Genomic DNA, 27,881 nt, shown 5'->3' with positions numbered 1-27,881 from the left:
GGTTGGTCTGGTATCACCCAAAGGGCTTAAGTATGCTTGGGACGGGACTCCCTGCCTGTTAATAAAGAAGTGATGGGGGCAGAGGACCTGTGATCTGAGATCCATCTCCTTTTTATTTCTTCAGCTGATGTGAGGGTGCACTGGCTCTAAGGACAAGCTGTTTGCTTGCAAAAATGCAGGCGCTGGTGACAAAGGAAACACAGTTAAGGAGACTGATAGCTCTAAACGAGCCTTGCCACTCTTGCACAGAACAGCCACCCTGGCTGTGTCCTTTCGAGGCTGATTAAGAGGCATTGTTGTTACAAGAAAAGCACGTACTGTTCTCTATATGCTTGAGAACAACTTGCCTCTTCCTTCAGCTCAGATGCTCTTCAGGCTCCTGCTAGGTGTAAACACAGGTACTGAGCTGGGTCCCATCGCAGTCTGCCTACCATCCCAACCCCTGATCTCCTAATGAGCCCTGTCCCACCCCTGCCCACCCCCAAAAATCCCCACCAAGATTTCAGATCTGCAGCACTTGCTAAAACCAAAATCAGCCTGCTGCCTTCCCTGCGGTGCTGGGGTGAGGGACAGTAGAAGAACAGAAACGGGGGCCAGGGTTCTCTCTCGGGTAGAGCTGGGTTCTGGCCTGGCCCTCCACCCTGGGAAGGGACCTTGGGGAACTGTGTTTTCTCCAGACTCTTTAGCCTTCTGGAAGTGACTGAGGCAAGGTCCCTTTGGATTTCTCTCCTAAGCTTCTTACTAACGGGCTCTGAGGCCAAAGCCCTGCTCCAGGGGTTGGAGAGTTGAGTGGAGGAATTCACTTGCTGGTAAGGAAGGCACTGCTGTTCATTTGAGTCTCTGGGCAGAGTATGCCTGCTTTGATCTGGGCAAAACTGGCTTAGGGGAGAACACAGCAGGAACGCCTGCACCAGGCCCTGCCCTCTGGAGTAGCCCCCCAGGTGCTCTGGGGGCTTGTGCCAATGCCAGGAGGTCCTTGTGGCTGAAGCCCTTTTCGGGCTGTGGCCTAGATCTGTCAAGGTCAGGAGGACAAGGTCCTGCCCTGGTCCCAGTGCGGACAGCTCCGAGAGACCAGGGCTCCCTCCTCAGGATTCCCGTCTCGGAGCTCTCCGAGGGGAAGGACAAAGGAAGCTGCAGTGCCAAGTTGCAGATTTTGCCTCAGGCAACTAAATTTATTAGCAAGAAAAAATTTTTGTCAGCCCAGCGCTGACCAACAAAGTACATTGTTAATAAAGGATAACAAATCTGTCACTTAATTCAAAAACATACCTCAAGCAGTTACAACTAAAAATAAAGTTGGATTTTTGTTTAATTTAAAAGCCTCAAAAATAACAAGCAATATGTTTTTAAACATGTAGTAGACACAATTGTCTATTATACAATATACACTGTACACAAGTAGGGCTTGGGCTGGTTGGGGTGGGTGAGATGAGGGGGAGGGATGAGGTTCAGGATGGGAAGGTGTTTTACCTGAATCCAGATTCGAGTTGAAATGCTGTGTCGTTTAGAAAAGAGAATTACTAGAGTGAGAAAAAAATTCATATGCTCATCATTGCCCCCCAAAAACCCTAAACTAAAAGCAGGCATGGGGGAGGTGAGTAACAAGAACAGGAAGAAGGGAGCAATTAAATAAAACTTCTTTAAAGCACACACAATACACAGTGTTCATCATCGGAAGTAGAGTATAAGGCAACGTTCCCCATAGAAAAAGAGGGGAATCAGGGAGTCCGTGGGTAGCTTTACTTTTTAAATAGAAAGTTGGAATGTGCTGGAGGAGAGCTGGGGTGGGGCAGGGGAATGTGGAGTGGAGGCGGCCTCTGGAGCCTCTCCGGAGGTGGAGCTGGATGCCAGTGGTGCCCTGCGTGCAGGGCCCCGGGGCACCCGCAGTGGCTGAGGGGGCCAGGGAGGTGCAGGAGAGGGAGGGGCATGGCACGATGCGACTCCGGCAGTGTTTGGGGGAGGGGGGGCTCACTTTGCTCCTCGATGGAGTGAAATTCACGTTTTTCCTTTGGAAATAAGGGTTCCCACTCGTCCTGGTTTAGAACGTCTCATTGGGCACGGCCACTGTCCACGGTCTGGGCAGGCCGGGAGCTTGTGGTGAGAGGGGAGGGCCAGGGAGGAGCCAAGGGGCTTCAGAAGGAGGTGAGTATGGGGGCGGTAGAGTCCCTTCCTGTGGGGACAGTCGCAGAACAGGAGGGACGGGAGAGGGCGGGCCCAGGGCAGCCGTGGGCCTTCTTTCCTCCAGGGGCCCAGGCAGGACACAGGCAGGGGTCTGCAATCTGCGAGGCCTCCCGCCTCAGTTGGCCTTACAAGTTCTTCGTGACCAGGTGGGTCTTGTAATGCTTGGTGAGGTGGTCACTCCTCATGAAGCGCTTCTGACACTGGGCACACTCGAAGCGTTTGTCCCCTGGGAAGAGGAGATGCCCGTCACTCACAGTGCCATGCCCCGGAAAAGGAGGCACACACGTGAGGTGTGAGGGGCACCTGTGAAGCCGTGTCACCGGCCTACCTGCTGCTCACACAGTGCTCCCCGTGATCCACTGATGGGAACCTTTGTCAGTCCTCATCCCCTCCCCGCCATCACCCTCCAGTCTACTTTGTTTCCATTCCTTGTGCTGTGCCAAACGCTATACTTGTGCACCTGCACCCAGGACGCTTCCCATGTAGCCTGTCACCTACTTTCTTCTGATCTTCGTCCCTCTGACTAAACCCGGCTCAAAGTCCGCCCCCTCACAGGGAAACCCCACTCCCCTCTGACCTGCCAGACTGAGCCGCACACCGGGGCTGGCTCTGCTGCTGTTCTATTTACTCTGCAGCCTGCAGAGGGTGGGCGTGACCTGCCCCGCCACGCTGGCCAGGAGCCAGAGCTTTGGGCCTCGTGTCCCCAGGCCCAGGACAGGCATCTGCTCACTGGGGGCATCTGCCGGAGCGGCAGTTCTCAAAGCATGTGCTGTGGACCACCGGAGACACCCAGGGCAATCTCGGGTGGCAGATGCATGAACGATTTTCTACTTTATAGTTTTGTATTTGTTTGCCAGTACATTAAAACACTTAGCTATCAACCCAAGCCAGTGATGTGAAAAATAATACTGCACTGGACATAAAAGAGTAAAAATAGTGAAAAAAATAGTAAGTAAAAATAGTGAAGTGATTTAAGGAAAATCATTCGGTAAATAACAGTAGGAAAGGCAATGTGGGATAGTGACTAAGAGCGTGAACTTGGGAGCCAGAGGGCCTGGGTTGAACCAGCTCCACTAGTCACTGGCTGTGTGACCCAGCCCCCGCTCCATGCCTCAGTAAAATGGGCACAATCAAAGTGCCGTCCCCATGGAGTCGTTATGAGGATGACATTAGTTAACGGGTAGAATGTGTAGTACAGTGCCTGCACAAGATGCCACTGACCGTTAAACACATCTGCAGCTTATGGCAGAAGCCATCAAGGCTGTGCCACGCAACTGGCCTCACTTTGGGAAACACTGCAATAAAGGAATGGCTTGCGAGACTTTCCGGGTAGTCCTGCACCCCGAGGAGACAGTCTGTAGCCCTCGCTCAGTGCCGCAGTTCCTTGGCCAGGCCAGGAGTCTCCATGTCGCTGAGGACAATGGAGTGGGGGTGGGGAGAGAGGCAGGGAGCTGAAATGTGGAGTGGGGGGGCGGGGGGCTGGAGGGCACCTCAGGGGAGGGAGCAGACCTGTGTGGGTGCGGGCGTGCCGCTGGAGCTCGTCACTCCGTGTGAACCTCTTCCCACAGAAGAACCAGTTGCAGACAAAGGGCCGCTCGCCAGTGTGCAAGCGCACGTGAGCCCGCAGCAGGGACGTCTTACGGAAAGTCTTGCCGCAGTCAGGGATGTGGCACACGTGCTTCTTCTTGCCCTGCTCTCCAGACCTGGGAATTGGGTTGAGGGTGGGGTGGAGGGAATGGGAAGCAGAGACAGCGGGGAGGTAGAGAGATGGGGGCGGGACAGGATGGAGAGAGGATGTGGGGTCAGGTCGGAGAGCATGGAGCCGCTACCTGGTCCCCTCTCTGTCTGTGTCCCAGGGAGGGCTTGGGGAACAGGACACACGCCAGGCTGGCCACCTGGCCCGTCTCCTCAAATCACCTCTTGTCCCCATCCTTGCAGTTGGGACACGTGCAGGCCATGCGGCGCCGCTTCTCCCCAGGCTGGGCCTCTCCAGCCAGGGCCTGTTCCATCTGCAGCTGGATCTGGGTGGGGCTCAGCCCACTGATGGTCAGGTTATTCCCAGAAACATTCTGCACTGTCAGCTGCTGCTGCCCTGTGGGGAGGAGTGGAGCAGAGTTCAGGGTGAGGAAGCCCAAAGGGGCAGAAGAGGGAGCCTGACCCCCTTCTTCCTTCCAGCACATAGTAAGGTTGACAGTCATAGCAGCTAGTATTTTTGAGAGCCTGCTATGTGCCAGATACCATTTTAGAGATCTTAAATGTATTAATACACTTAAGTTTCATAACCCCATGAAATAGGTGCTATCATCCCCCTTTTAAAGGTGAAGAAACTGAGGCTCAAGACCACACATATAGAACTTGTAGAATCTGGATGGGAACCCAGTCAACTTCAGAGTCAATGCCCAGAACCACTATACTACATAGGCCAAATTCACTTCCAGACGTTGCCCACATGGGTCTTGGAGTGTTTTTCCAGAATCTCCTCCAACCTTAGGCCCTTGTGAGACACCAACTCTGCTCCCAGGGAAGTCTCCAGGGATTTTTGTTAACAGAGGGAGAGTCCGTTCTACGGGCTTTGGAACAAGTCAAGCCCTCTAGGACTTGCATAAAGCCATCAAAGCAGGGGGAGTGCCTGTGGGTGGACTTCTCCCAGGCCACTAAACCAAATGCATAAAGTGCTGGAAATTCATTCAAGGAGGAAGGGAGGAGATTCAGAGAGCTCCCACTACCTTGAAAATTGCCCTTCACCCAGCTAAAGAATGCAACGAACCATTTGTGCTAGGTACCTACAATGTTCCTTTGATTATGTGCAAGGCTGCTTTCATACCGTAAATATCACCAAATGTTACCACTGAACTGAGAAGTGCAGCACAAGCCAGTCCAAAGGCTCCCTCCTTTCCTTCCAACCTTAACTCAAGGCTGCCCATGCCTGGGGCCAGGGGCCTTCCCTCACCGCCAGTATTGGTGATGGTGACAGGCACACCCTGGACCTGGACACCGTTGATGTTGATGGTCTGCATGGCCTGGGCTGCCGCTGCCAGCTGGGCTGCGTTCAGGCTGATGATGCTCCCGGCAGGGGCGATCTTTGGCAGGGGACGCTCTTTCCGGAGAATCGCAGCCGAGTGCTTTTTGCTGGTCCCGCTCAGATGAGCAGCACGGGATGGAGGGCTGCTACAAGTGGTGGTGGAGGTGGTCGCAGCTGTTGCTGGGGGGCCATCCTGGACAAGGACCGTCTGTACCTCACCAGAAGGTGTACGGATGTAGACCTGGGAGGGGCCAGAGAGAAAAAGTCAATGCCCCCTGAGAGCCCTGGCTCCTGCCCCCACCCTTTTTTTGCATTAAAGAATGTTTATATCATCCATTCCCTGGTATAACACTCTTGTCGTGTCCCCTGCATTGGCAGGTGGACTCCCACCCACTGCGCCACCAGGGAAGCCCTCCTGCCCCCTTTCAATGCAGCATCATCTCCCTGCCCAAGGGAGAAGCGGGTGCCTTTTTGTCCACCCAAGTCTTCTCCAACTAGCCCAGGCCTACATTCACCCACTGTTGATGTTCAACAAAAAGGGCTGATGGCATCCCTGTACTAAGCTGACAAATGCCGACTGTTGATTTGAAACAAAACATTTAATTTACTTAGCATGGAAAAATATAATGCCAAATCTCCGAATTGAAGAATGAGATGGCAGGTAAATGATGACCCCACAAAAGATGCGCTGTGAATGCTCATCAAAGAAATGAAAACAGCCTTTAGGAGGCACAATTAGTGGAGAGACTACTGTCTTTCTCCAATTTATACTAACAAAGATGGAACAATAAAACATAATGCTCACTGTTGCTGAGACAGTAGGGAAATAGGCACATGTTCTTGCGTCAAGGGGTGTGAAGTGGTCTAGGCTTGCTGGAGGGAAATCTGGGAATATGTGTCCAAAGCCTTTAAAAATATGCATATTAGAGCCTGAGAACGAGAATGAACCGTGTGGTACTGGATGGGGATTAGAGGTATTGATGGAAACTCTTAGGTTTCAATATAAATAGAAAAATATAAATATAAGTGTATGTATATATGTGTGTGCATTTCTGTATCTATCTTGGTGTTACAGATATATGTATAGGTATATTTATATATACTTCTATAACTGTGTCCACTGAGAAAGGCTGAAAGCAGCAAAACTCCAGGAGCAATGAGCTCACCTAGCACCCATCTCTTAGCTTCTAAATCCCATGTTCCACTAAAAGAAACCAGGACTCCTTGAGAAATAGCTGATTCGAGGACTCTGGTCAGCGGAAGTACAAGAAGACCTTGGAACACCTCTTATACCAGAAAGTAAGGAAATGCTCAAAGAATGGTGGTGACATGTGAAAAGAACACAAGAGCCAGCTTGGAGGGGCTCCCACTGGCTAAACATAGGATAATTTGAACATCAAAATAACAATACTAATGGATTATAACTCAGTGAATAAAACAGGAACCTATGAATCCATACTGACATAAATAAACAAATGGAGAAGAAAATGATAGAATTTAAAAAACTGTTATCACATCCTCCAATAAAAGGAACTAGGATTCCTAGGACAAATGGTTGATCCCAGGACTGGGGCTGGGAAAATACAAGGAATGAAGTACTGACACTTGCTACAGCATGGATGAACTCAGAAAACGGTGTACTAAGTGAAAGAAGCTAGCTGCAAAAGATCACCTATGGTAAGATTCCATTTACATGAAATGTCCAGAATAGGCAAATCTATAGAGATAGAAAATGGATTAGGGCTTCCCTAGTGGCGCACTGGTTAAGAATCTGCCTGCTAGTGCAGGAGACACGGGTTCGAGCCCTGGTCCAGGAAGATCCCACATGCCGTGGAGCAACTAAGCCCATGTGCCACCACTGCTGAGCCTGCGCTTTAGAGCGCCACAGCTACGGAGCCCATGTGCCTAGAGCCCATGCTCTGCAACAAGAGAAGCCGTCGCAATGAGAAGCCTGCGCACCACAATGAACAGTAGCCCCCGCTCGCTGCAACTAGAGAAAGCCCACGTGCAGCAATGAAGACCCAACACAGCCAAAAATAAAAATAAATAAATAAATTTATTTTAAAAAGAAAAGAAAAGAAAAGAAAATGGATTAGTGGTTGCCAGGGCTTGGGGCAAGGGGGAAATGAGGAGTGACCACTAAAGGGGTCTTTCTGAGGTGATGAAAATGTTCTAAAACTAGATAGTGGTGATGGCTGCATAACTCCATGAGTATACTAAAACCCACCCACTGCGTTGTACACTTTAAAAGGGTAAATTTCACAGTATGCGAATACCTCAATAAAGCTGAAAAGGGGACTTCCCTGGTGACACAGTGGTTAAGAATGCGCCTGCCAAGGCAGGGGACACGGGTTAGACCCCTGGTCCAGGAAGATCCCACAAACCGTGGAGCAACTAAACCTGTGTGCCACAACTACTGAGCCCGCGTGCCACAACTACTGAAGCCCGCACACCTAGAGCCCATGCTCCAAAACAAGAGAAGCCACCGCAATGAGAAGCACGTGCGCTGCAACGAAGAGTAGCCCCTGCTCTCATCAACTAGAGAAAGCCCGTGTGCAGCAACGAAGACCCAATGCAGCCAAAAATAAATAAATAAAATTTAAATAAATTTATTTTTAAAAAAAGCTGATAAGAAAAAAAAAAGACTGGGAGTATGTCACACAGATGCAAGAGCCAACCAGAAAGAGCTCCAAATGGCCAGAGTTGAAACAATGTGAGCAACAAAATAAATAACGCAGTATTGGATTGTACTCCAAAGTATAAAATAAATATACATGAGTCTCTACTGACATAAATACATGATCGAATAAAAAAATAAATGGTGGGACCTCCCTGGTGGCGCAGTGGTTAAGAATCCGCCTGCCAAGGCAGGGGACACGGGTTCAAGCCCTGGTCTGGGAAGATCCCACGTGCCATGGAGCAACTAAGCCCATGCGCCACAACTCCTGAGCCTGCGCTCTAGAGCCCACGAGCCACAACTACTGAGCCCACATGCTGCAGCTACTAAAGCCCGCATGCCTAGAGCCCGTGCTCTGCAATGAGAAGCCCGCATACCGCAATGAAGAGTAGCCCCTGCTCGAGCCCGCATGCCTAGAGCCCGTGCTCTGCAACGAGAAGCCCGCATACCGCAATGAAGAGTAGCCCCTGCTCGCCGCAACCAGAGAAAGCCTGTGCACAGCAACGAAGACCCAACACAGCCAAAAATAAATAAATAAATAAATTTATATAAATAAATGAATAAATGGAAAAGAGACAAATCTTCCTTATAGAAGAATTCCAAATAATATTATATAGATACCTTCCCTTCCAGGATGTAGAGCTTAATTCTCACCCCCACTCCCACCCCTGACGATGGGAGACTTAGCAACTTACTTCCAAAGAATTGAGAAAGGGAAAAGTAGCAGCTTTGATGAATGAAGAAACCTGGCAGACACCACCTTAACCAAGTGATAATGGTTAACATCAGGGATGTTACATCATCAGAGATGTTGTATGGACATCATGTACCCCACATATAATGTGATGAAAAGAGGCGTTTCACCTCCGTGGTATTCTTTCCAAAAACCTATAATCCAGCCTGGGGGATATTCTATAGGATACCTGACCAATGTGCCTCTAGTCTGTCAAGATCATGGAAAACAAAGACTAAGAAGCTATCCAACCAGAGGGGCCTGGGGAGACATGCCCACAGTGCAATGTGGTATTTGGACGGGATCCTGGAGCAGAAAGAGGACATAACTGATTAATTGATTGGATGGTGACATCCAATCAAGTCTGGAGTTTAGTGAACAGTAACATGCTAATGTCAGTTTCTTAGTTTTGACACGTGTACCCTGGTATGTAAGATGTTTAACAAGGTGGTGGTGGGGGACCAGGTGAGAGGTATAAGACACTCTGTACTACCTTTGCAACCTTTCTGTAAATGTAACTTTTTTGGCCGCACAGCAAGGCATGTTGGATCTTAGTTCACTAACCAGGGATCAAAACCAGGCCCCCTGTGGTGGAAGCGCAGCGTCTTAACCACTGGACCGCCAGGGAAGTCCCATGATAAGAGATTTTTTAAAATTAACTTTTTATTTTAGAATAAGTTACAGGAATTCCCTGGTGGTCCAGTGGTTAAGACTCTGTGCTTCCACTGCAAGGGGCTGGGGTTCGATCCCTGGTCGGGGAACTAAGATCCAACATGCCTTGCAGTCTGGCCAAAAAAAAAAAAATCTCTAACACAGTGAAAGCTACTAAAATAAGCAGGCGAAAGTCTGATAAGGAATGAGATATTTACACAGAAAGTATCTCCTTACAAAATACTAATCCATTACAAAGAGAAAAAAAGTAACTTTAAGGTTCAGAAACCCGCTAAATATCACTTTAATCATCACCAGTACTGAGACAGATTGAAACCATGCACCTCCTTTCGGGATGCAGTGAGAACACAGCATCACTTCTTTGATATTTCTGCAAAAAAAAGTGTACAACTTGCATCTATCCATGAGGGAACATCACACAAATCTAAACTGAGGAACACTCTACAAAGTAACTGTCCTTTTAAAGTGTCATGGTCATGAACATCAAGTAAAGACTGAGGAACTATTCCAGGTCAAAACAGACTAAGACGACATGACAATTAAATGGAATGTGTGATACTGGATGAGATCCTTTTGCCACAAAGGAATCATTGCGGCAAGTGATGAGCAACCTGAATGGGGTCTCTGTATTAGACGTCAGTGTGTTTCCTTGCTAACTGCCTATGTCTGAAGGTTGTGCTGTTGTCCTTGCGTATAAGAATTACACACTTTCTATAAAACATTTGGAAGTAACAGAGGCATGGTGGCAAGTTACACTCAAATGATACAGGGGGAAAAGTCACTTGTTTAAAAAAAAATTCTACTGTGATTTTGATTGGGGTTATTTTTGATCCTTGGGTTATTTAGGACTGTGGTTCTCAGTTAAAAGCAAACAAACAAACCTCATGTTATCTCTTAATAAATACACATCTCATCCTCAATTTTCTGGTATGTGCCCCTTTTGCAAATCATTGCTATTTTCTGCATATCTGAAGTTTCTGTTACTAGAACATTTTCTTTCCCACAATGTAGAGCAGAGGTCAACACACTTTATCTGTAAAGGGCAGAGAGTAAATATTTTAGGCTATGCAGGTCATGAGGTCTCTGCTTTGTGGTGCAAAAGCCGCACAAATGGGCATGCCTGTGTTCCAATTACACTTTATTTACAAAAACAGATAGATGGGCCAGATTTGACCTCAGGGCTGAGGATTGCCAATTTCTCTGATACAGAGTATAATACATTTTTTAAAACGTGCATATCCTTTGACCCACTTTTAGGAATTTATTTAGCGATAAGATTAGAAACAGCCTAAATCTACCGTTGGGTAACAGAAAGCACCTCCAGATACCAGAAAACTATGTCATCATCACAAAGTAATGCAGTAGCTAAATCCTTCTGCATACGTATGCCTTTTTCCTTAGGAAGACCTAGTTTTAAGCCCTGCCTCCATCAGTCTCCAGACACAGGACCTCAGGGAAGGGAGGGGAGGCACTGCAGAGAGGAGTTAGCGGGTATCCCTCAGTTCTTCACCTTTAAGGTAGCTCTGATAAGGAAGCCTCACACGTGTTGTAACAAATTACACGATTCATAGAAAACTCCTTGGCAGTATGCAATATGCCAGAAAGGAGGAGGCACTTGAGGGCAGGCCTCAGATTTCCTGTGCATCCGTTACGTCCGCAGCTCAAACTTAAGGGCACTTCTCCACCTGGGAGACTACACAACTCCCTACTTCCGTCACTCACTCTGACGCCTCGGTTCTCTCTACAGACAGCTGGATTGTAAATTCCTCCATGGCAGGAGCTGGTTTTTATATTTAAAAAAATCCTTGTACAATTTTAAGTGTAGCCCCTGCCATACACAAGAGCCAGGGTGGGCCAGGGTGGAGTAAGGACAAAAGCGTAGGTCAGAAATCTAGTTGAATCCTGGCTCTTTTGTCATTTGGGCTCCATGAGAGCTGGATACTGGGTAACTTCTCTGAGTTCCAGGTTCTCCATCTTCAACATGGGCCTAATCTCTGGCATTTACTAGGCTTACACAAAGCATAAAACCTGCCCTGCACAGCCAAATAAATTTTAGTATTACAGCACCTTAATGAACGCCAAAAATAAGCTCCTGTTCAAGTTAGCATCCCAGAAGAATCTATCCTAAATGTCCCTGCTATGAAGCTAGGGTGCTTCTTCCTAATTTTTTTTTTTTTTGTCATTAACAATGATCAGCATTTTTCTCATTGGTTTTCTTACTTTACATCAAATTCTATGGTTCTGACTAGAATTTTTTCATTCTTGCTATCATTCGGAGTATGTAATTCTAGAATAAAAAAATAAACTTTATTATTAAAAAGTATGTATCTGCCTGCTACTCATCCCCCTGCCAAAAGACTCTCATAAAGAAAGTTTCCAAAATATAGGTACATAGGCATGTCGCATCTGATTTCTAAAGATAAGCAGTACGTGGCCCTATGAACTGGCAGAAATGGTCACTTATTACCCACCCCAAACAGTACTGACTCCCAACACTCAGGTCAGATCAGGAGATGCATCAGCATCATCTAGGAAAGCAAGCCAATGGGGGTGGAGCATCAGCCGTTTAGAGCTGAGGAGGAGAGGGAGGCGCGTGCAGAGGGTGTGCGTGGTACCTGAGTAGGCGACGGCTCAGCAGCCTGGATCTGAAAGTTCTGGGAGGGCTTCTGGGGGACGGTGGGGAGTGTGGCGGATGCCGCCTGCACCACCCGCAGGGCCTGCTGGGGGATCTGCACTACCTGCTGCTGCTCGGCCTTGGGGGGCACCACCTGGACCTGCTGGACCACAGCGGGCTGGCCCCCACCAGGGCTCTGAACGATGAGCAGGTTGTTTCCTGCCTGGATGATGTTGTCCGCCGTGGTCTCGATCAGCACCGTCTCCACCTGTTCGGTCACGGCCACGGGGGGCTGGGAGGCAGGAAGACTCTTCTTCCTGGCTTTCTTGTTAGTCTTAGACAACGGGGCCGGGGGGCTCTCCGTGAGGAGCTGAGCGGGGGCCCCGGTGTCGCTGGTGTTCACGAGGTTGTTGACAGGCAGAGTAAGTGTCACATTGCCCCCTCCACCTGTCAGCTTCACCACATTGGCCGCGCTCTGCACCGGAGCGGTGGTCGTACTCGACTTCTGGACAGGGGCCGGCTTGATGGGGACAGGCTTGTGACTGGATGGTGAGGGGGTGATGATGGCTTGGTTGGTGCCAGGGATGATCTGGATCTGGTTGGTGAGATTGGGCTGTACCTGGATGGTCTGAGAATTGCTTGCCTGAATCTGAGGGACCGTCTGGTACTGGATACTGGCATTCGATCGGGTCCCTTTGTTGATCATGGTTGGGTTCTGGATAGCGAACACCAGCTGCCCACCAGGATAGGACGCGCTCAGCTGTGACCCCTGAATCTGAAGTATGTTTCCTTTGGAGGACAAGATTCCAAAGCTATTCTTGCCGGGACTGAGAGGGAGAGGGGCAGGTTTGATAGGGACGAGTTTCCGAGGTGCAGGTTGCGGGGGAGCAGGAGGCGTCACTGCAGCTTCAACAGCTGGAGGGCCAATTTTGCTACATGTTGCAGCAAGCAGGGCTAAGGGAGATGGCTGCGAGTCCTGCAAGACACCACGTGGAGAAAAGGAGTGAGACGGGAGGCCTGCTGCCCAGCCGCCCCACCCTTTAAGATCCTCTCCTCTTCGCAGGCTCCCCCCCACCGGCGGGCAGGGAGCCAGCATCCTCTCCGGACAGTGGCCCATCTCCCCTTCCCCACTGGTTTCTCCATTGAGAAATTAAGGGAGAAAGGGTGAGAAATGTCTTTCTCAGGAAGGAACTCCCCAGAAGCACCCCTTGACAGGGTGAACTAACAGCATGGGCTGACCGCTTACTCCCTACTGGTCTATTAGTGTCTAATGAGGACACGGAATCACCCTCAGCTTATAGATGGAGCTCCGTTAGCGCACCTTACTGAGTCATCAAGTGAGGAAGGACTGAGGAAGGGAGGGAGGGAAAAAGAAAGGGAGGGGGACAGGAGGAATAAACCCTTTGGAAGAGTGTTTTCCAGTGCTTGGGACATGACTTTTTTGATCAAGGAGGGCTGTTCTTTTGAAGCTACAAGGAAAGAGCCTCCAGGGTGCGGGGACACAGTCTCTGTTTTCCTTTTATGGCCAGTGGGGTCTGGAGGAAAGGACTTGAGTTTCATCCTGCTTTTCCCCCTGACTCAACTGTGGCACCTTAGATGAGTGGCCCTAGTTTCTTAGTTCAGAAAAAGTGGAAAACTGAACCCTCTCTGGTCTCATTGCCTCAGGGAGTTATAGTTAGCCAGGGCAGAGCTCAGATGCGGTCTCATGTCAGCTTCAGTGAGTCCTTCCAGGCTGATGCAGCCCCCAACCCTCAGAGCCCACTGCTCACTCGCCTGGGTGGTGGAGGCGGCAGGCTGCAGGTAGTCACTGGGACTGACAGCGGCAGTGGCAGCCATGCTGGTCTGTGGATCTGTTGGAAGAAAAGAGATAGAGTAATACCCGTGATGCCCGAAAAGAACCCAAGTCCCCTTGCCTCAGATTTTCTTTTTGCCTCTATTTGGGCTGCCTCCCCATGAGAGGTTAATGACCTTTCCCCACACTTCCCCACTCAAGGTTAGCAGCCCTACAACTCTTTCAGTAGATGACCTTCTCCCTTTCTCAGACTCAACCATCTGAGGCTGTGAGGATAGCGGGTCCTGCCTCTATCGGACCGTCTCCTCCAACCATCATAAAGTCTAGGATAACGTGAAGATACCGAGATTATAATAACACTGGCTTCAGTAACTACGCTGTGCCACCTAATGGAGCCCTCTCTGCCGGGTACTGCTGACTCTCCCCAGCTAGACTGGAACCCCTATACGGTGGGCAGGGGAAGCCCCCAGCTAATCCTGTGGCTCTGACCCAGGCTTCCTGCTCACTCCTCCCGTAGCCAGATGCCAAGCCAGCCTGGGAAAGAAGCATCTCCGGGCCAGGATGCCTGTCGAGGAGGACACACCCACTCCATGCAAAAGTGTTGAGGCTTTGTGCTCAGCTTTCGCCACACAAGCACAATGGCCCAGGTATAGATTATAGATAGCACACAGGGAATTACTTTAAATGAATTTACAGTTTTACATAGGACAACAGGCATGGCCCCATAGGTATCACCGAGATTAGGAGAGCTAATAAATGAATATAATGAGAATGAAAATATAATAAATCCTATTTTTCCTTAAATGTGTATATATTTCTACATATGAATATAGCAGGAAAAAGTCTAAAAACAAAAAGGGGCTAAAATGTTAAAAGCCATTATCTCCTGGTGGTAGGTTTTTTCTTCACTTAAAGAATTTTTCCCTCTGTTTTTCTGTATTTTCTCATTTTCCCCACAACGAATACACTCTACTATACTTGTTTTAAATAAAGGAAAATAAAGAACGTTGAGGAAGTAATGAAAGGAATCTCTACTCTGAACTTAAGTCTGATCTAAGAGAAATACAAATAAAATGGAAATCAGGAGAATTTGGGGGGAAAGGATCTAAGCCATCTTATAATTTATAAATCACTAAGGAAAAGAACACCAGGCAGACAGCCGGACTTGTATCTTAGACCTTTGGAAAGTAGGTTTCAGGAGGTACCGAAACAAGAAGGGTATTACTCAGAGACTGGAAGAGGCAGAACGACTCAGGCATAGAGCCCCTGCTGGGCATCTGGCAGGAAGAAGACAGAGGTCAGGAAGAAGGCGGAACCACTCACGTTTCAGCTGCCTCTGGCTTCTCTCTTTGGGGGAGTGACTCTTAAATGGGAAAGGTAAAGAAAAGGTAAAGCGGGAACTGCAGCCCAGGACAGGTAAGTACAGTAGGCTCATCAAAGCCTTAAATGGTTTCCAGGCCCTAAGGCCACATGAACTGCACTCCAGAGTAGGGAGACACTTTGCAGGCACACCTGCAAGCTGTTTGAGGAGCCAGAGGAGAGCTCTGGGCAAAATCGTACATGTGGATCCTGAAATATTACAGACACTGATCCTTAGCAAAATCCTAGAACAAATGACTGAACAGCAACTACAATTACTGAGGTAAGGAAGCAGTGATCACAAAGAATAAGCTGGGGTTGCCAAAAACAAGTCATGCTGAACAAACCTGTTTCTTTTTTGGGGGTTTTGGTTGGCTACATCAAGAGAATGGTATACACTGTGTACTTTATAACAACAAGGCATCTGACTGAAATGTTCATAGTATTCTTAGGAACGAGAAGGAAAAGAACTGCAGGCAGGATGATAGTCTGGTTTGGGGGCTAAGCTGAACGTGCCTCCACCTAAGTGCTGAGACCCAGGCCATCCTGAGCAGTTTGCTGCTATGGTGTCAACCAGGGTCTCAAACTACGGGTGCACGCCAGGACCAGGATATGCAGGCTTCTCCTCGGAGGTTCGTGCTTTCTCTAACAGAATGTTTTATTCTTGTGTTTTCACCGTGATGATCATCTTTTAAAAATGAACATGTACTACAGATCGCTGGGTGACTGCTGCTTAACCAAGATTTGCACATTTCTGGGCCTGTGTGTGTGTTTACAACTGTACTGGTACCAAGTGGCACCACTCTAACTACATGGGCTAATTAAGACAACTCAATTCTGCACATGTAATTCATGATACATCTGTGCAAAGTGAGGAATGACAGCTCTTCAGAAGCCTGGAAAGACCATGCTGCTGGGCACTAGACACTGCAGGGTGGGCATGCGGAACTCAAGGAGCCCGGATGTCAAGTCTGTGCTGCGCTTACGCTGACAGCAGCAATTTGGGCTCAGTCAACTGTTTTCCTCCCAAAATGATGTTGTTGATTTGAGTTTTATTGGCTTTTCTGTAGTTATTTAATTAAATTTTACAGGAACTAGATCTATGAGTTGATAAACAGATTTATGTGCATACATAATTAAGGCTGCAGCCTTATAATGAAAACAATCTAAGTTGACTGAAAAACATTTTCCCTTTAGAGCAGTGTTCAAACTATTTAGACCATGAACCACAGTCATAAAAACAATTTACATCAAGACCCAGTGTACGCATATGCACCCCCCCACACACGTCCCTGTCTTGTGCTGATGTAATAAGAATTTCCTGAAACAAAATTTGCCCTTGCTACATGTCATGGGCTTTGGTATTTTTCTACTCTATTTCATTTTTTAAAATGCCAGTTGTGACTCACTAAATTGGTTTTGTGCCCTACAGGCTGGAAAACACGGCTTCAAAGCAGTCTCTCCACCACCCAAGTTTGGGAAACCATGCAAAAGACCTAGAAGGCAAATTAACTTTATGGATGTCACAAAACTGAGGACTGTGAACACAATGGGTGTCTGTATTAGGGTTCAAAGAGATCTTAAAAAACTGGTATGTGCAGTGCTTAACAGCATGAGGCTCCAGACCGAAATGAGAATGCAGACTGTGGGATCGCTGGGGCATTCCTCTCCCAGCCTCAGTGCACCGTCTGTAAAACAGAGGTAATGTCACCCTTACAGGATTCTAGGAGGCGTCAGTAATATGAAAAACACTGAGCACACAGGGGGTTATCAATAAATGGTGGTTTAAACTTTGAAGCTGAGTAAACACTGCACTTGGGTTAAGCAAAAAAAAAGAAAAAAAATCATGCATATAGGAGAGGAAGATAGAGCTTAATAGCGGTTCTCATGAGAAAAAGCCCCAGTGGTTTTGACTCAAAGTTAAATGGGAAGCAGTTAGAATCTAGATGTGGTGGCCGAAAAAGCTCCTGCAATCTTGGACTGAATTTCCAAAAGTTCAATCATAGAAGAAAATAATAGTCCTCATCTGCTCTGCACTCGGGCCCCATCTGGAGTGTCAGGTTCCGTCCTGAGGGACATTTTGAAAGGGGGATTTTCAAATGGAGCTCGTTCAGAGGAGGGCAGCCATGGTGGTGACCAGGACACCAGAGGAGCGATACCCACCAGGGTGTTTATTCCATACATACGTTCAATGGGTAGACTTTGGGGTGGAAATTTCGGTTTATTAGAGGGGACAACTTTCAAAAGATGGAATCAGTTGCCTCCTGAGGTAATGTTCTCCCTTCTCTGAAATCATTTAGCCAGAGACAGGATGTGTGTCTCTGTCAGAGATGGGATGTCTAGATGGGGTGGGAACTTGGACTAAATGATCTTGTTTGAGAATTTAAACTTGTTTATAATCCTCCAACCGTGTTGCCGATAAAAACACAAGATGAGTTAGCTGCCGGCAGGGCTGGGAAGGGAAGGCAGGGCCTCTCCCAAGAGGTTCCCCTGAGCTTAGGTTCACTTAGCTAAAAATGGTGAATGACTCTCCCTCAGACATCCCCTGTTATGAAACTGAAGGACACTAGAACAGGACAGAGCGCAAACAAAATGAAAACTGGCCCAGTGCTTATTCACCTCCCTTTCCCATCTCCCTCTCTCGCCCTGCAGTCATTATCACCCTGGACTCAAACTGTCTGGAGACTGGGCTGGGCTAAGAGGCTCTTCAGTTAATAAGTTACAGCAGGGACTTCCCTGGTGGCACAGTGGTTAAGAATCCACCTGCCAATGCAGGGGACACGGGTTCGAGCCCTGGCCTGGGAAGATCCCACATGCCTCGGAGCAACTAAGCCCGTGCACCACAACTACTGAGCCTGTGCTCTAGAGCCTGCGAGCCACAACTACTGAGCCCACGTGCTGGAACTACTGAAGCCCGCGTGCCGAGAGCCCGTGCTCCGCAACAAGAGAAGCCACGACAATGAGAAGTCTGCACACCGCAACGAGGAATAGCCCCCACTCACCGCAACTAGAGAAAGCCCATGCAAAGCAATGAAGACCCAACGCAGCCAAAAATCAATCAATCAATAAATAAAATTAAAAAAATAAATAAACTTTGTAAAAAAAAAAAAGTTACAGCAGAGTCTTGACGCCCTTGCAGACTGTGGGCACTCCACCCACACCATCTTGGTTGGTTTCATTTGCCTTCCCCGCTGGCCCCTGAAATACTCCAGATCTCAAACCAGTGGTTTTAAGTATCTCTCCTAGAGTCACTCAGAGTTTTGTGGCCCCTGGGCTGTGGACCTGGGCGACTAATCTCCCTGCCACTGCAGAATTATATCCTGGGATTACCCATGAAAGGGAAAAGCAGCATTTCCAATTGGTGTTTGGAAATGAACAGTGGTTAAGAAGTAGCATAGATGCCTAACTGCAGGACTATATTCAAAGGTACTTTAGAACCTCGTTTATTTGGAGCCTTATATTTAAAATGTATAATTTGGACATAAATTGGGCTTAGCTTTTCCTTCATACTATTCAAAGCGAGGCTAAATAGTGTATGAAGCCTGCAAAGGGACTCTAAGGCATAGTTAGGGAACTGTTTTATACCACTGCCACTGTTTCAATGGTACCATTTGCTTTTAACAGCAGTTTATATCTGCTCACTGAAACCTACATTTAGCAAGGTTGGTGAGTGGGGTTATTGCATATTCTTGGAAGAAAAGGCTGCATTTCCTTCAGAGTGCTATCATTCAGACTTTCATTAATTTGGGTTGGCTAAAACCTTCTCAACAGTCCTCTGGCTCGTGAAGTTTTACGGTGATTTACTACACAAGCAATAGTTAGCTCTCTTAGGCTGCAAGGAAAATTTCCAAGGCTATCAAACACGGCTTCCAGACAGGGGTTGGGGGGTGTCCAGTGCCTGACAGGACCACACCTGACTTTCCTTTTCCCCATGCTGGAAGCCAATTTAATTCCAAAACCAGGGGAAAAGCATCCCCTGAGTGTCCCGGCTTTTGAGGTACATACAGATCGTTCATCTCCACCTCCGTCCCTCCAGCTACAGCTTCCTCCCTTCTCGGCCAAACTTAGTGGAAAAGCTGCCAGCACTTTGCTACCCCCTCCTCTCTCACTTGGACTTTCACCCCAGCTCTCTACTGACACTGCACTTGCCCAGGTCACGAGGGACCTCCTCATTGTTAAATCCAACTGACCCCCTTCAGCAGTTTCTGACCCGTTGACGATTCCCTCCTCTTTGAAATCCTCATGGACTTTCTCCTACCTCTCTGGCCAACTCTTCCCTTTGTGGGCTCCTCTTCCTTTTGCCACCCCTGCAATATGGATGTTCCTCAACATCATCTTTCTCACCCAACACCCATTCCATGAGTGACTGCCCACTCACATGGCTTCAGGTACCTTCCACAGGCTGATGACTCCCAGGTCTATGAACTGCCTACATCTGCCCTCTGAGTGGCGGACCAGTACATCCAGCCCTCTGTGGGCCTTCCACTTGGGCTGGCCACAGAACTTCCAACACTGAGCTGTCACCTTTGCCCATTCTCTCCCCAGCTTTCTCACCCCCAGCCACCACGGGCCTCCTTCCAGATCCTTGAAGAGCCTCCATCTCTGCCGCTGCCCTTTCCTTGCTTAGAGCTCTCTTCTCTCTTCACTAGCTAATACCCACCTACTCACCCTTCAGGTCTCAGGCAGGTTTTTTTTTCCCCCCAAGAGCCCACTATGTAATGTAACAGGTATGTCATTTCCTCAGAGAGGCCTTCCAGGACCCCTGAGATGAGGTTAACTCCTCTGGTAACTCACCACCCGTTAAATAATCATGGGCTTAATGTCTCTCTTCCACACTCATGGAAGGGTGGCCCAGGTCTGTCTTCACCGCTGAACTGCTACATCAAACCTAACACAGCACAGCGACACTTCAGTGCCTGCAGGCTGAATGAATGATGAATATTTTTGGTTAAACCAGCCTCTCAATCACAAGGAAACCTGAACGCCATCCTCATCACCGTTCAGTCTTCAAGTCCTCCTGGGTCTACCTCCTAAATACAAACCTCTCTCCATCTGCATTATGCTGGCGTTAACCACCTTCGGCCCAAAGTCTTCAAAATGGCCTCCCAGCCTCTGGCCTAGCCACCTCTAATCCAGCCTCCACCAACTGGTCTGAAGACTCTTTTAAAATGTAAATCCCACACAGTTACTCCCCAGATTAAATCCTTCAATAGCTTCCAAAGGATTTTAAGATAACCTTATAAAGGCCCAAACAAGCCACCCCCTCCCTCCCTGCACCTTCCCCTCTCCCACTTTATCTCTTGCCCTTCCAACCCTCCGGACAAACACTTCAGTTTTCTCCATTTCTGGAACTACAACGTGTCCTCTCACTCGGAGCCTAAGCACACTTGCTCCCATTTGTCTGGCCACCTCCGGTCCCTCTTCAGAGCTCATTTATAACTCTCCTGACATCTTCCCTCCTGCTCCCCAAGTCTGGGGCAAGTGCCCCTGCTCTGTGCCAGTGTATATGCCCCACGGCACCCCTCACAGAACTCCCCCCACCCCCCATGACGGAGCAGGGAGTGCAGCTCTGTTCTAGGGCTCTCTCCATAGGCTGACTCAGGGAGCAAGCACCACGTAACAGGAAGAGGCCTCACGTGGGACCCCGGAGCCCTGGCCATCAGACTAGGGGCTGTTCCACTGGTCTTTCACTTGAGAATACTACTCTTGAGACAGGGGCTGAGAGAGAAGGGATCCAAAGAAATACCACAACAGCAGGCTCTGGGAAAGAACTTGGCTCAAACTCCACAGCCAGGCCTGGGGGTACTAGGTTTTTATTGCCTCGTGGGGTCCCACCACCCTGGCTATGGCCATCTTGGCTGTGTGCTATGGTATTTCCCCTGGAGGAATTTCACTCTGTGTAGACAGTTCTCCTGTTGGCTATTTTGGTCAGCTCAGTTGGGCCTGAAGCCAACAAAACCGTTCCTAAGCCCAGTCTTTTCCAGTTGCCTAGCCTGGAAGAATTCAGAGCTGGTGAGGGAAAAGCAAGCCACAGCTGGTTTTAGAGAACAAAGTTGGACCTCAAAGGGAGCTGAGAAATGGGCTTAGAGAATCAGCTTAGCTGGAGAAAGGATCAAGAAAGACTCCAATTGCTCTAAGCATTTCTGAGAAGCAAATCTCCAACAACTATACTAACCATATAAAGAGCTCCTAACAGTAAAAGGAATTTCATGGACTTTTCATGAAATGAGAACAGTTCTGGGTGTGGCTAATGCCACAGGCTAAAGAGTGGAGATCTTGTCTCCACCCAGTTATTGAGCCATCCTGTCTTCCCTGTTCCCAACTTTGACCCCCAGCCTCAGCCCTGATGTGAGTCCACAATTTCATCAAGAAGTTAAAATTCCCTTTATAAGCCAAGATCCATTATTTCTCTCCTTTTCAAGCAAAACTCCTTGCAAGGGTCACCCATACTTGCTGTCCCTCATTTCTCTCCTGCTAGTCTTTCTTGAACCTGTTCCAGCTAGCTTGCCCCCTCCCATCCACACGACAAACACTGCTCCCACGACCAGTGACCTCCACGTTGCCAAGTCCAATGGTTAATTCTTAGACCTCAGCTGGTGTTGATCTGACAGCTGGCCCCTCTTATCTTGAAACACTTTCTTCACTTGGCTTGTAGGGTGGCCTCCTATCTCTCCAGCTGCTTCTTCTAAGACTCCTTGGCTGGGTCCTTGTCTCAAACTCTAAATGGTCGGGCTGCTCCAGGGCTCAGTCTTGGGGCCTATTTTTCTTCTGTCTACACCTGTTTGCTGGGGGATTTCATCTAGTCTCAGAGCTTTAGAAACCAATAATATATACAGGTTCTATATAATGACGACTCCCAAACTTATATCTTCAGACTTGTATATCTTACTGCCTACTGACATCTCCACTTGGAGGTACTAATAAGCAACTCAAATCTACCTAGCCCGAAACAGAGCTCCTGTTATCTCCCTAATTCTGTGCCTTCTTCTGACTTCCCCACGGCAGTGAATAGAACTCCATCCTTTCAGCTGTTCAGCCCTAAAACCTTGGGAGTCATCCTCGACCCTTCTTTTTTCCACTCTACACTTGTCAGTAAACACTTTCGGCTCTACCTGCAAAATATGTTCACAATCTGATTGCTTTCACAACCACTTCTTGTTAACAACCAGGTTCACGTCCCCATCACCTCTCACTTGGATAAGTGCGAAAGCCTCCTAGCTGGGCTTCTGACCTTGTCCCTGCTGGTTTATTCTCAACACGCATCCAGAGATCCATCACACTTAAATGAAATCATGTTACTCCTCTGCTCAGAGCCCCCAGTACACTCCGTCTCCCAGTCAAAGTCCACACCATGACACATAAGGGGCCCATGTGACCTCTCTGACTTCTCCCCGTCACTCTCCCTCATTCACCGCTTCAGCCACGCTGGTCTCCCTGCTGTTCCTGAACATGCCAGGTATGGCCCCTCTTCAGGGACTTTGTACTTGCTGTTCTCTCTGCTTGAGTTCTCACCACCCCCTCCCCAGACTGAGCCTGGCTCAATCCCTCCTTTCCTTCAGGGTTTTACTCAGACTACCCTCCCGGACCACCCTATGTAAACCGCTCCTCTCACTTCTCCCGTCCTCTATTTGGTTTTTCCCCTTAGCACTTCTCATTGTCTAGTATCTACTAGTTAGCCTTACTGTCTCCCACTAAGATGTAAGCTTCCTAAAGGCAGGGACTTCTCTCTGCCTTATTTAGTGATGCACCCCCCACCCACCCACCCCACAACCTGGCACACAGCAAGTGCCCGATATATGCTTGTTGAGTGCATAAATGAATGAATCCTGGAGGCTGCAGAGCGGGAGAGCCTGAGTAGAATTTAAGAACCAAAGGAGAAAACCTGCAGACTTGCATATCCTGGCACTAGGCTGGGATCCACTCACCAGGTCAACTCTGCCGATCCAGTCCCAGAAGGAACTCAACCTTGCTAGTCACCTCACACGGGGACAAGAGCCTATGCGTGGACCAGCACGGTCCCGTCTTTCTCCTGGACAGAACTCTCAAAGCACATACCTCATCACCACACACCGGGCACCACATCTCAATGCTTCTTTCAATTAACAAGTACTGGGAAGAAGTTCTTTTCCGAGTGAGTTAAGACAACGTGCGTACCTGCTGTCTGAATACCTCTTATGTGTCTCCACCCTGAATCTCTCTCCTGAAAACGTGACCGTGTCGTTGCTAGTTTGCATCCTATCAGACTGGAAGGGACCCTGGAGAAGTGAGTGGGGACACGGGGCAGCCAGCAGGGGATGGTGAGAACTCATCACTGACAGAAGCAGTCCCAGGAAATGGTACAAAAATACTGGGCCTCAGAACTCCGTCGAAAACAGGAGAAAAAAAAACCAAGACATACTTTTCCCCCCTAAACAATATCATTAGGTACAAACACATGCTCTCTGCTTTATTTGTGAGTCACTTCACACATTCACCCGGGGCTACGATCGGTTCTGAAATGAGTAGTGACTTCATTTCCCCTGGGACGAGAGGGCTGGCTCACCATTTACTTTTTTGATGGCTGGGAAATGTTTTGGTCTGTTCTGAGGCTAGTCTGAGAAGACTCCCAGTTAGACACTGGCCAGGGGCAGAAATATTCCACATCCAATCATGTGGCCCTGCCTGCTGTCTCTTACTGCCTATTTACACCCTCTGAAAGGCAGCTTTGTGATTCCACCAAGTCCCCTAGGAGAGGTAACAAACACCCCAAAGAGGAAGCTCTGGAGAGAGGACATTTGGGAGTGTGGAGGCCAGTGCCTGCTGGTTCCTGCACCATTTTCACTGCATGGCTGAGACAAAGAGACCACCTAACAGCCTAAATCATGGCACGGACACAAACACTTCTCAGTGTGGTGGCGCTTCTGGCTAGGGACAGCATGCAGTTCCGATGTTGAAACAAACTATAGCTCGGGGAAATGGCCAAAGGAAGGATTCAAACAGCTGGGTCTGCAAGCACGTTCTTCCTGTGACACAAACAGCCCTGACATCTCAACACTGCTCGGAGCTGCTCACAGAGGGTAAACTGAGAAGCAGCAAAACAGGGCACTTAGCTCTTTATACTCCTCTGCTCCTGAGTGGAGCTCATCTCCCAAGAGCATACCAGCTTGAAGCCCATCCTGATGAGAAGCAATCCCCTATGCTAGTGGCGGCCTCAGAGCATCGGCAAAGAGCGCGACCTAGACGTGCAGTGAAGTGGTAGCGTCCCTCAGGCTGCCAGTGCTGACTCTGCTTGCTCCTGGGCTCTCTTCTCAGCCTCGAGTGAGGCAGTAGAAAAATCAGTTTTCCATTCTGGAATCCTGTCAACTGGAACAAATCAACCAGTAATACCTGGGAACATCTCCACAAGGGCAGTCTCTAACCTCCTTCCTACTCAAGCGGACAGTGCCCTTGAGTTAGGAATGCCCCACGTTTTTACCCACTTCATTCATCTTTCCACCCAGCTCCAACAGATAACTGACAGCAAAGTGATACCTCCCCACCCTGAGGTCTCCTAAGAGAATGCTGCTAGCCAAAAACAGATCTGATAACCGAGGAAGTAGTTCTTCAGAGAGAAAGAGACTTTCAACTATGTTCAGAAATATAAAGATCTAAGTGCTGGGCGCTATGAAGGAAGAAATAAAGAGAAAGCTTCTTTCCCTTCCTTCAGCAGAAGGAAGTCACAAGAGGAGTTGCACGTGGATCCAAACAAAAGCAAAGCAAAAGCATCAACAAGTGTATCCACAACGGTGTCCACTTCTCAGCCCATCTTGGCTTCCAGCCCACCATGAAGCCAAGTGTCCTGGCTTAGAGCTTGCTGGGAAGACGTTCACAAACCCAGTTAAGCTGCTCACAGGGACACTCCAGATGTATCACCCAATACACTCACAAGAAAATACTGGAGTTTCTCCAAATAGATTTTGCTCTAAGTCTGCAGCCCACGAGGTTTCAGACCGGACAATGTAATCATTTAAACTCAGAAGTGTTCACATCTCTACATTTTCTGATACTCTACACACCCAGTGTTTCTCTGCATCTTTCATTCTGTGGCTGTTGTTCCATCTCCTCCAAAATAATTCCTAAGTTTTTCAATCTTTGGAAGTAAGGCTTCCAATTTGCGTGTCTACAGAGAAGGGGTAAAGGTAAGTCTTAGAAGAACATGCTACATTTCCATCATATAGATGGGAGTGGGCAAGGTCTAGAAGACTGCTAAACCCAAGCCAATACCAGGGTCTACTGGTTAGCTGCAACAAGCTTAAATGTTTTCAAAAAGGCCCTGGTTGGGCAATACTTGCGTAAAGCAAGCTTGGGAAGATCACATACCTATAGCAAAGAACTGTTTAGGGTACAAGAGACTATGCAACTTCTCTGAAAGGCTGCTATTCATCAACAGAAGAACTAGAAATTTCAAGGCCAAAGATATCAAAATGAACTGTCCTCTCTGCTGTTATGCCATGAGGTTCCTTCCCCCAGGCATTTGCCACAATCTTCTTAAAGCTTCTTCTCTCCTCTGACAAGCCTCCAGAGGCCCAAACTTAATAGAATCTGAGAGAAAAGAGCCTGCCGGTCTATGTGCTGTCAACAGTGAGGCCAAACTCTTCCTCCTTCCTCCTGGAGTCAGTTCTCCCTGCTGAGCAGCCAGGTGACGCTCCAATTATGAACTAACTCTACTTGGGTCTCCTTGGCAAAGAGACTGTGTCTTTAGCAGCCTAGCTCAGGGGGCTCGTAATTATGTCAGACCAGCTTATTTTTTTTCTTCTCTTTTTTTTTTTTTGTTGTCATTGCTGTTTTTTTGTTTTTTTGTTTTTTTTTTTTTTTTTTTTTTAGTACGCAGGCCTCTCACTGTTGTGGCCTCTCCCATTGCGGAGCACAGGCTCCGGACGCACAGGCTTAGCAGCCATGGCTCACAGGCCCAGCCGCTCCGCGGTATGTGGGATCTTCCCAGACCGGGGCACGAACCCGTGTCCCCTGCATCGGCAGGCAGACTCTCAACCACTGCGCCACCAGGGAAGCCCTGTTGTTGCTGCTTTTAAACAAAGAGGTTACGCCTCTGTACAACCAAGTGGAAGAACCAGAATTAGAAAACTTACCAATCGCCCCAGCCAATGAGAATCCATTTCCAACAGGTATTAATGCCTGTTAGAAGCCACTGGAACAATGACATCATCAGCCCAATTGATAGGTTGTCTGACAGATTCGCCCCCTTCATCGCACACAAGAATTTAAAACAAAACAAGACACTGCAGTTATATTCATTATTGCAGACACCAGGTTTGTGTTATCAAATCAAAATTACTCCTGTGGTGTGGACTCCACCACCATTCCCTGCAAAGCCTAACTGTGAGCTGGCCAACACCCTAAACTTTCTAGCCCAAAAACTCTTATCCAAAATACCAACTCAACGTTTAGCCTTCCACTGTGATACTTAGTGCCTTCTCTGGTACAGCATGCAAGTTTTAGACAGTGCATGCCAGTGTACCTTGCAACAATCATCACCCTTCTATCTGCAACGAAACCCATGTCATGGGGGACCATGGGCCAATTGTTTAAAGCAGAACTCCCTCCCTCCCTTTTTCTAAGAAAACAAATAAGTGAGCAAGAAGTAGCCTCAGAAGAAACAAACTGCGGGAGAATGTGCACTGAGAAAAGCCGGACTGAGTCCCTCTGGATCAAGTTAATTAAGAAACAATTAGACATGACAGTATATTGGAATCAAAACCAAGGAATGAAGTGAGGACGAGTTTCTCAATTGCCCAGAGGAGAAGACGCAGTTCCTTTTCATCTAAAATTAGAAAGCCACCAGGAACATAAGCCAAGAAGCATGGGTAGGAGGCTGAGAACCGTAATGGGGACGAAGGTGGGGTGGAGGAAGAAAGTAAGTATCCATTTTGTTTTATTTCTTCTATCATTCCTTAGGTTTGCTCCTGGCCTTTGGGATTCAGCAGTCCCCTCCCTCCCCCGCCTGGGATGTCTGGTAACAGGCTGGGAACTCTGTCAACAAGTTCTTAAACGTTTCACAATTCTGCAAAGAGCTGGCAGATAATCTAGTTGGAGGTTCAAGGATGCAAGTGAAAATATTAAAAGGAGGTTTCTGCCCACTCCGCAGTCTCAGGCGAGAGGTCATCTGCCTAGGGAGTGCCCTCGTGTCCTGACACCATCTCTTGACTGGGATACATCGCTAACTAGGTTGGCCTCCACACCCAGCAGTGCCCATGTGGTTGGTGCCGTCGGAATTTCAAGCATTCCCCCGCCCCTCTCTGCACACGGGAGAACCTTGAATTGCGGATGGGCACCTAGAGTTAGAGTGCAAGAGGGTCCCCGAACACAGAACAAGCGCACAGGACGTCGACCGCCTCCTCAGAGCAGACCGAGGCAACGTCCCCGGGCCTGGTAGCGCTGACGCGTGTCGGCCACCGGGCGGAGGGGGTGCCAGGGCCGCCCCGGGTGCCCGATCCTCTCGCCAGCCCCCGGAAGCGCCGCCCTCCAGCCCAGCGGGCTCGGAGGGGGCGGGGAGTCGAACGCCCCCTTCCGGGTGCCTCCGCCTGGCTGGCCAGCCCCGCTCCTCCTCCGGGCGGGAATCCTCCCTCCCCGCCCCTCCCGGAGCCGGGCCCCGGCGCCAGGCCCGGCCCCAGGGGGGAACCCCCAGCCCCGGCTCCTCCTCCCTGCGGCTTCTGCCCGTCTTCCCGACTCTTGAGAGCCGGGAAGACCCCGCCGGCAGCGGCCAGGACCCACCGCTCATTACGACATCTTCCTCCCTGGCCTCCGCCGCCTCCGCCGCCACCGAGAGCCTGACACCGCCCGCTTAGCACCCGCCAA

The 27,881-nt window shown here is 48.8% G+C and overlaps 1 protein-coding gene across 2 annotated transcripts; it reads right to left on the bottom strand.

Annotated features, from left to right (window-relative positions):
* Positions 1-1,173: 1,173 nt before the first annotated feature.
* On the bottom strand, positions 1,174-27,881 carry SP2 (Sp2 transcription factor). 2 transcript variants are annotated; one of them, XM_082679051.1, is made up of 8 exons: positions 27,798-27,836; positions 26,156-26,268; positions 13,673-13,749; positions 11,901-12,875; positions 5,132-5,444; positions 4,099-4,273; positions 3,691-3,884; positions 1,174-2,407 (listed from the first exon to the last, which is right to left on the bottom strand). In XM_082679051.1, exons 3-8 carry the CDS (start codon positions 13,733-13,735, stop codon positions 2,307-2,309), a joined length of 1,821 nt encoding a protein of 606 aa, XP_082535177.1. In that variant the 5' UTR covers positions 13,736-13,749; positions 26,156-26,268; positions 27,798-27,836; the 3' UTR covers positions 1,174-2,306. The 2 variants fall into 2 exon arrangements, with proteins under 2 accessions (XP_082535177.1, XP_082535176.1); XM_082679050.1 differs by lacking the exon at positions 26,156-26,268 and having other exon boundaries at positions 27,798-27,881.

This window comes from Grampus griseus, assembly GCF_964374135.1.
Source record: "Grampus griseus genome assembly, chromosome: 20".
Lineage (NCBI taxonomy): Eukaryota > Metazoa > Chordata > Mammalia > Artiodactyla > Delphinidae > Grampus > Grampus griseus.
Note: the sequence above shows the minus strand (reverse complement) of the source record. Positions and strands in the feature narration are given on the sequence as shown.

Excerpts from the sequence above, each read along its gene's own strand:
- SP2 (XM_082679050.1), bottom strand. Across the intron at positions 12,876-13,672 it reads CTGCCGCCTCCACCACCCAG|GACTCGCAGCCATCTCCCTT; the intron begins GCGAGTGAGCAG and ends GGTGTCTTGCAG. Across the intron at positions 5,445-11,900 it reads CTGAGCCGTCGCCTACTCAG|GTCTACATCCGTACACCTTC; the intron begins GTACCACGCACA and ends GGCCCCTCCCAG.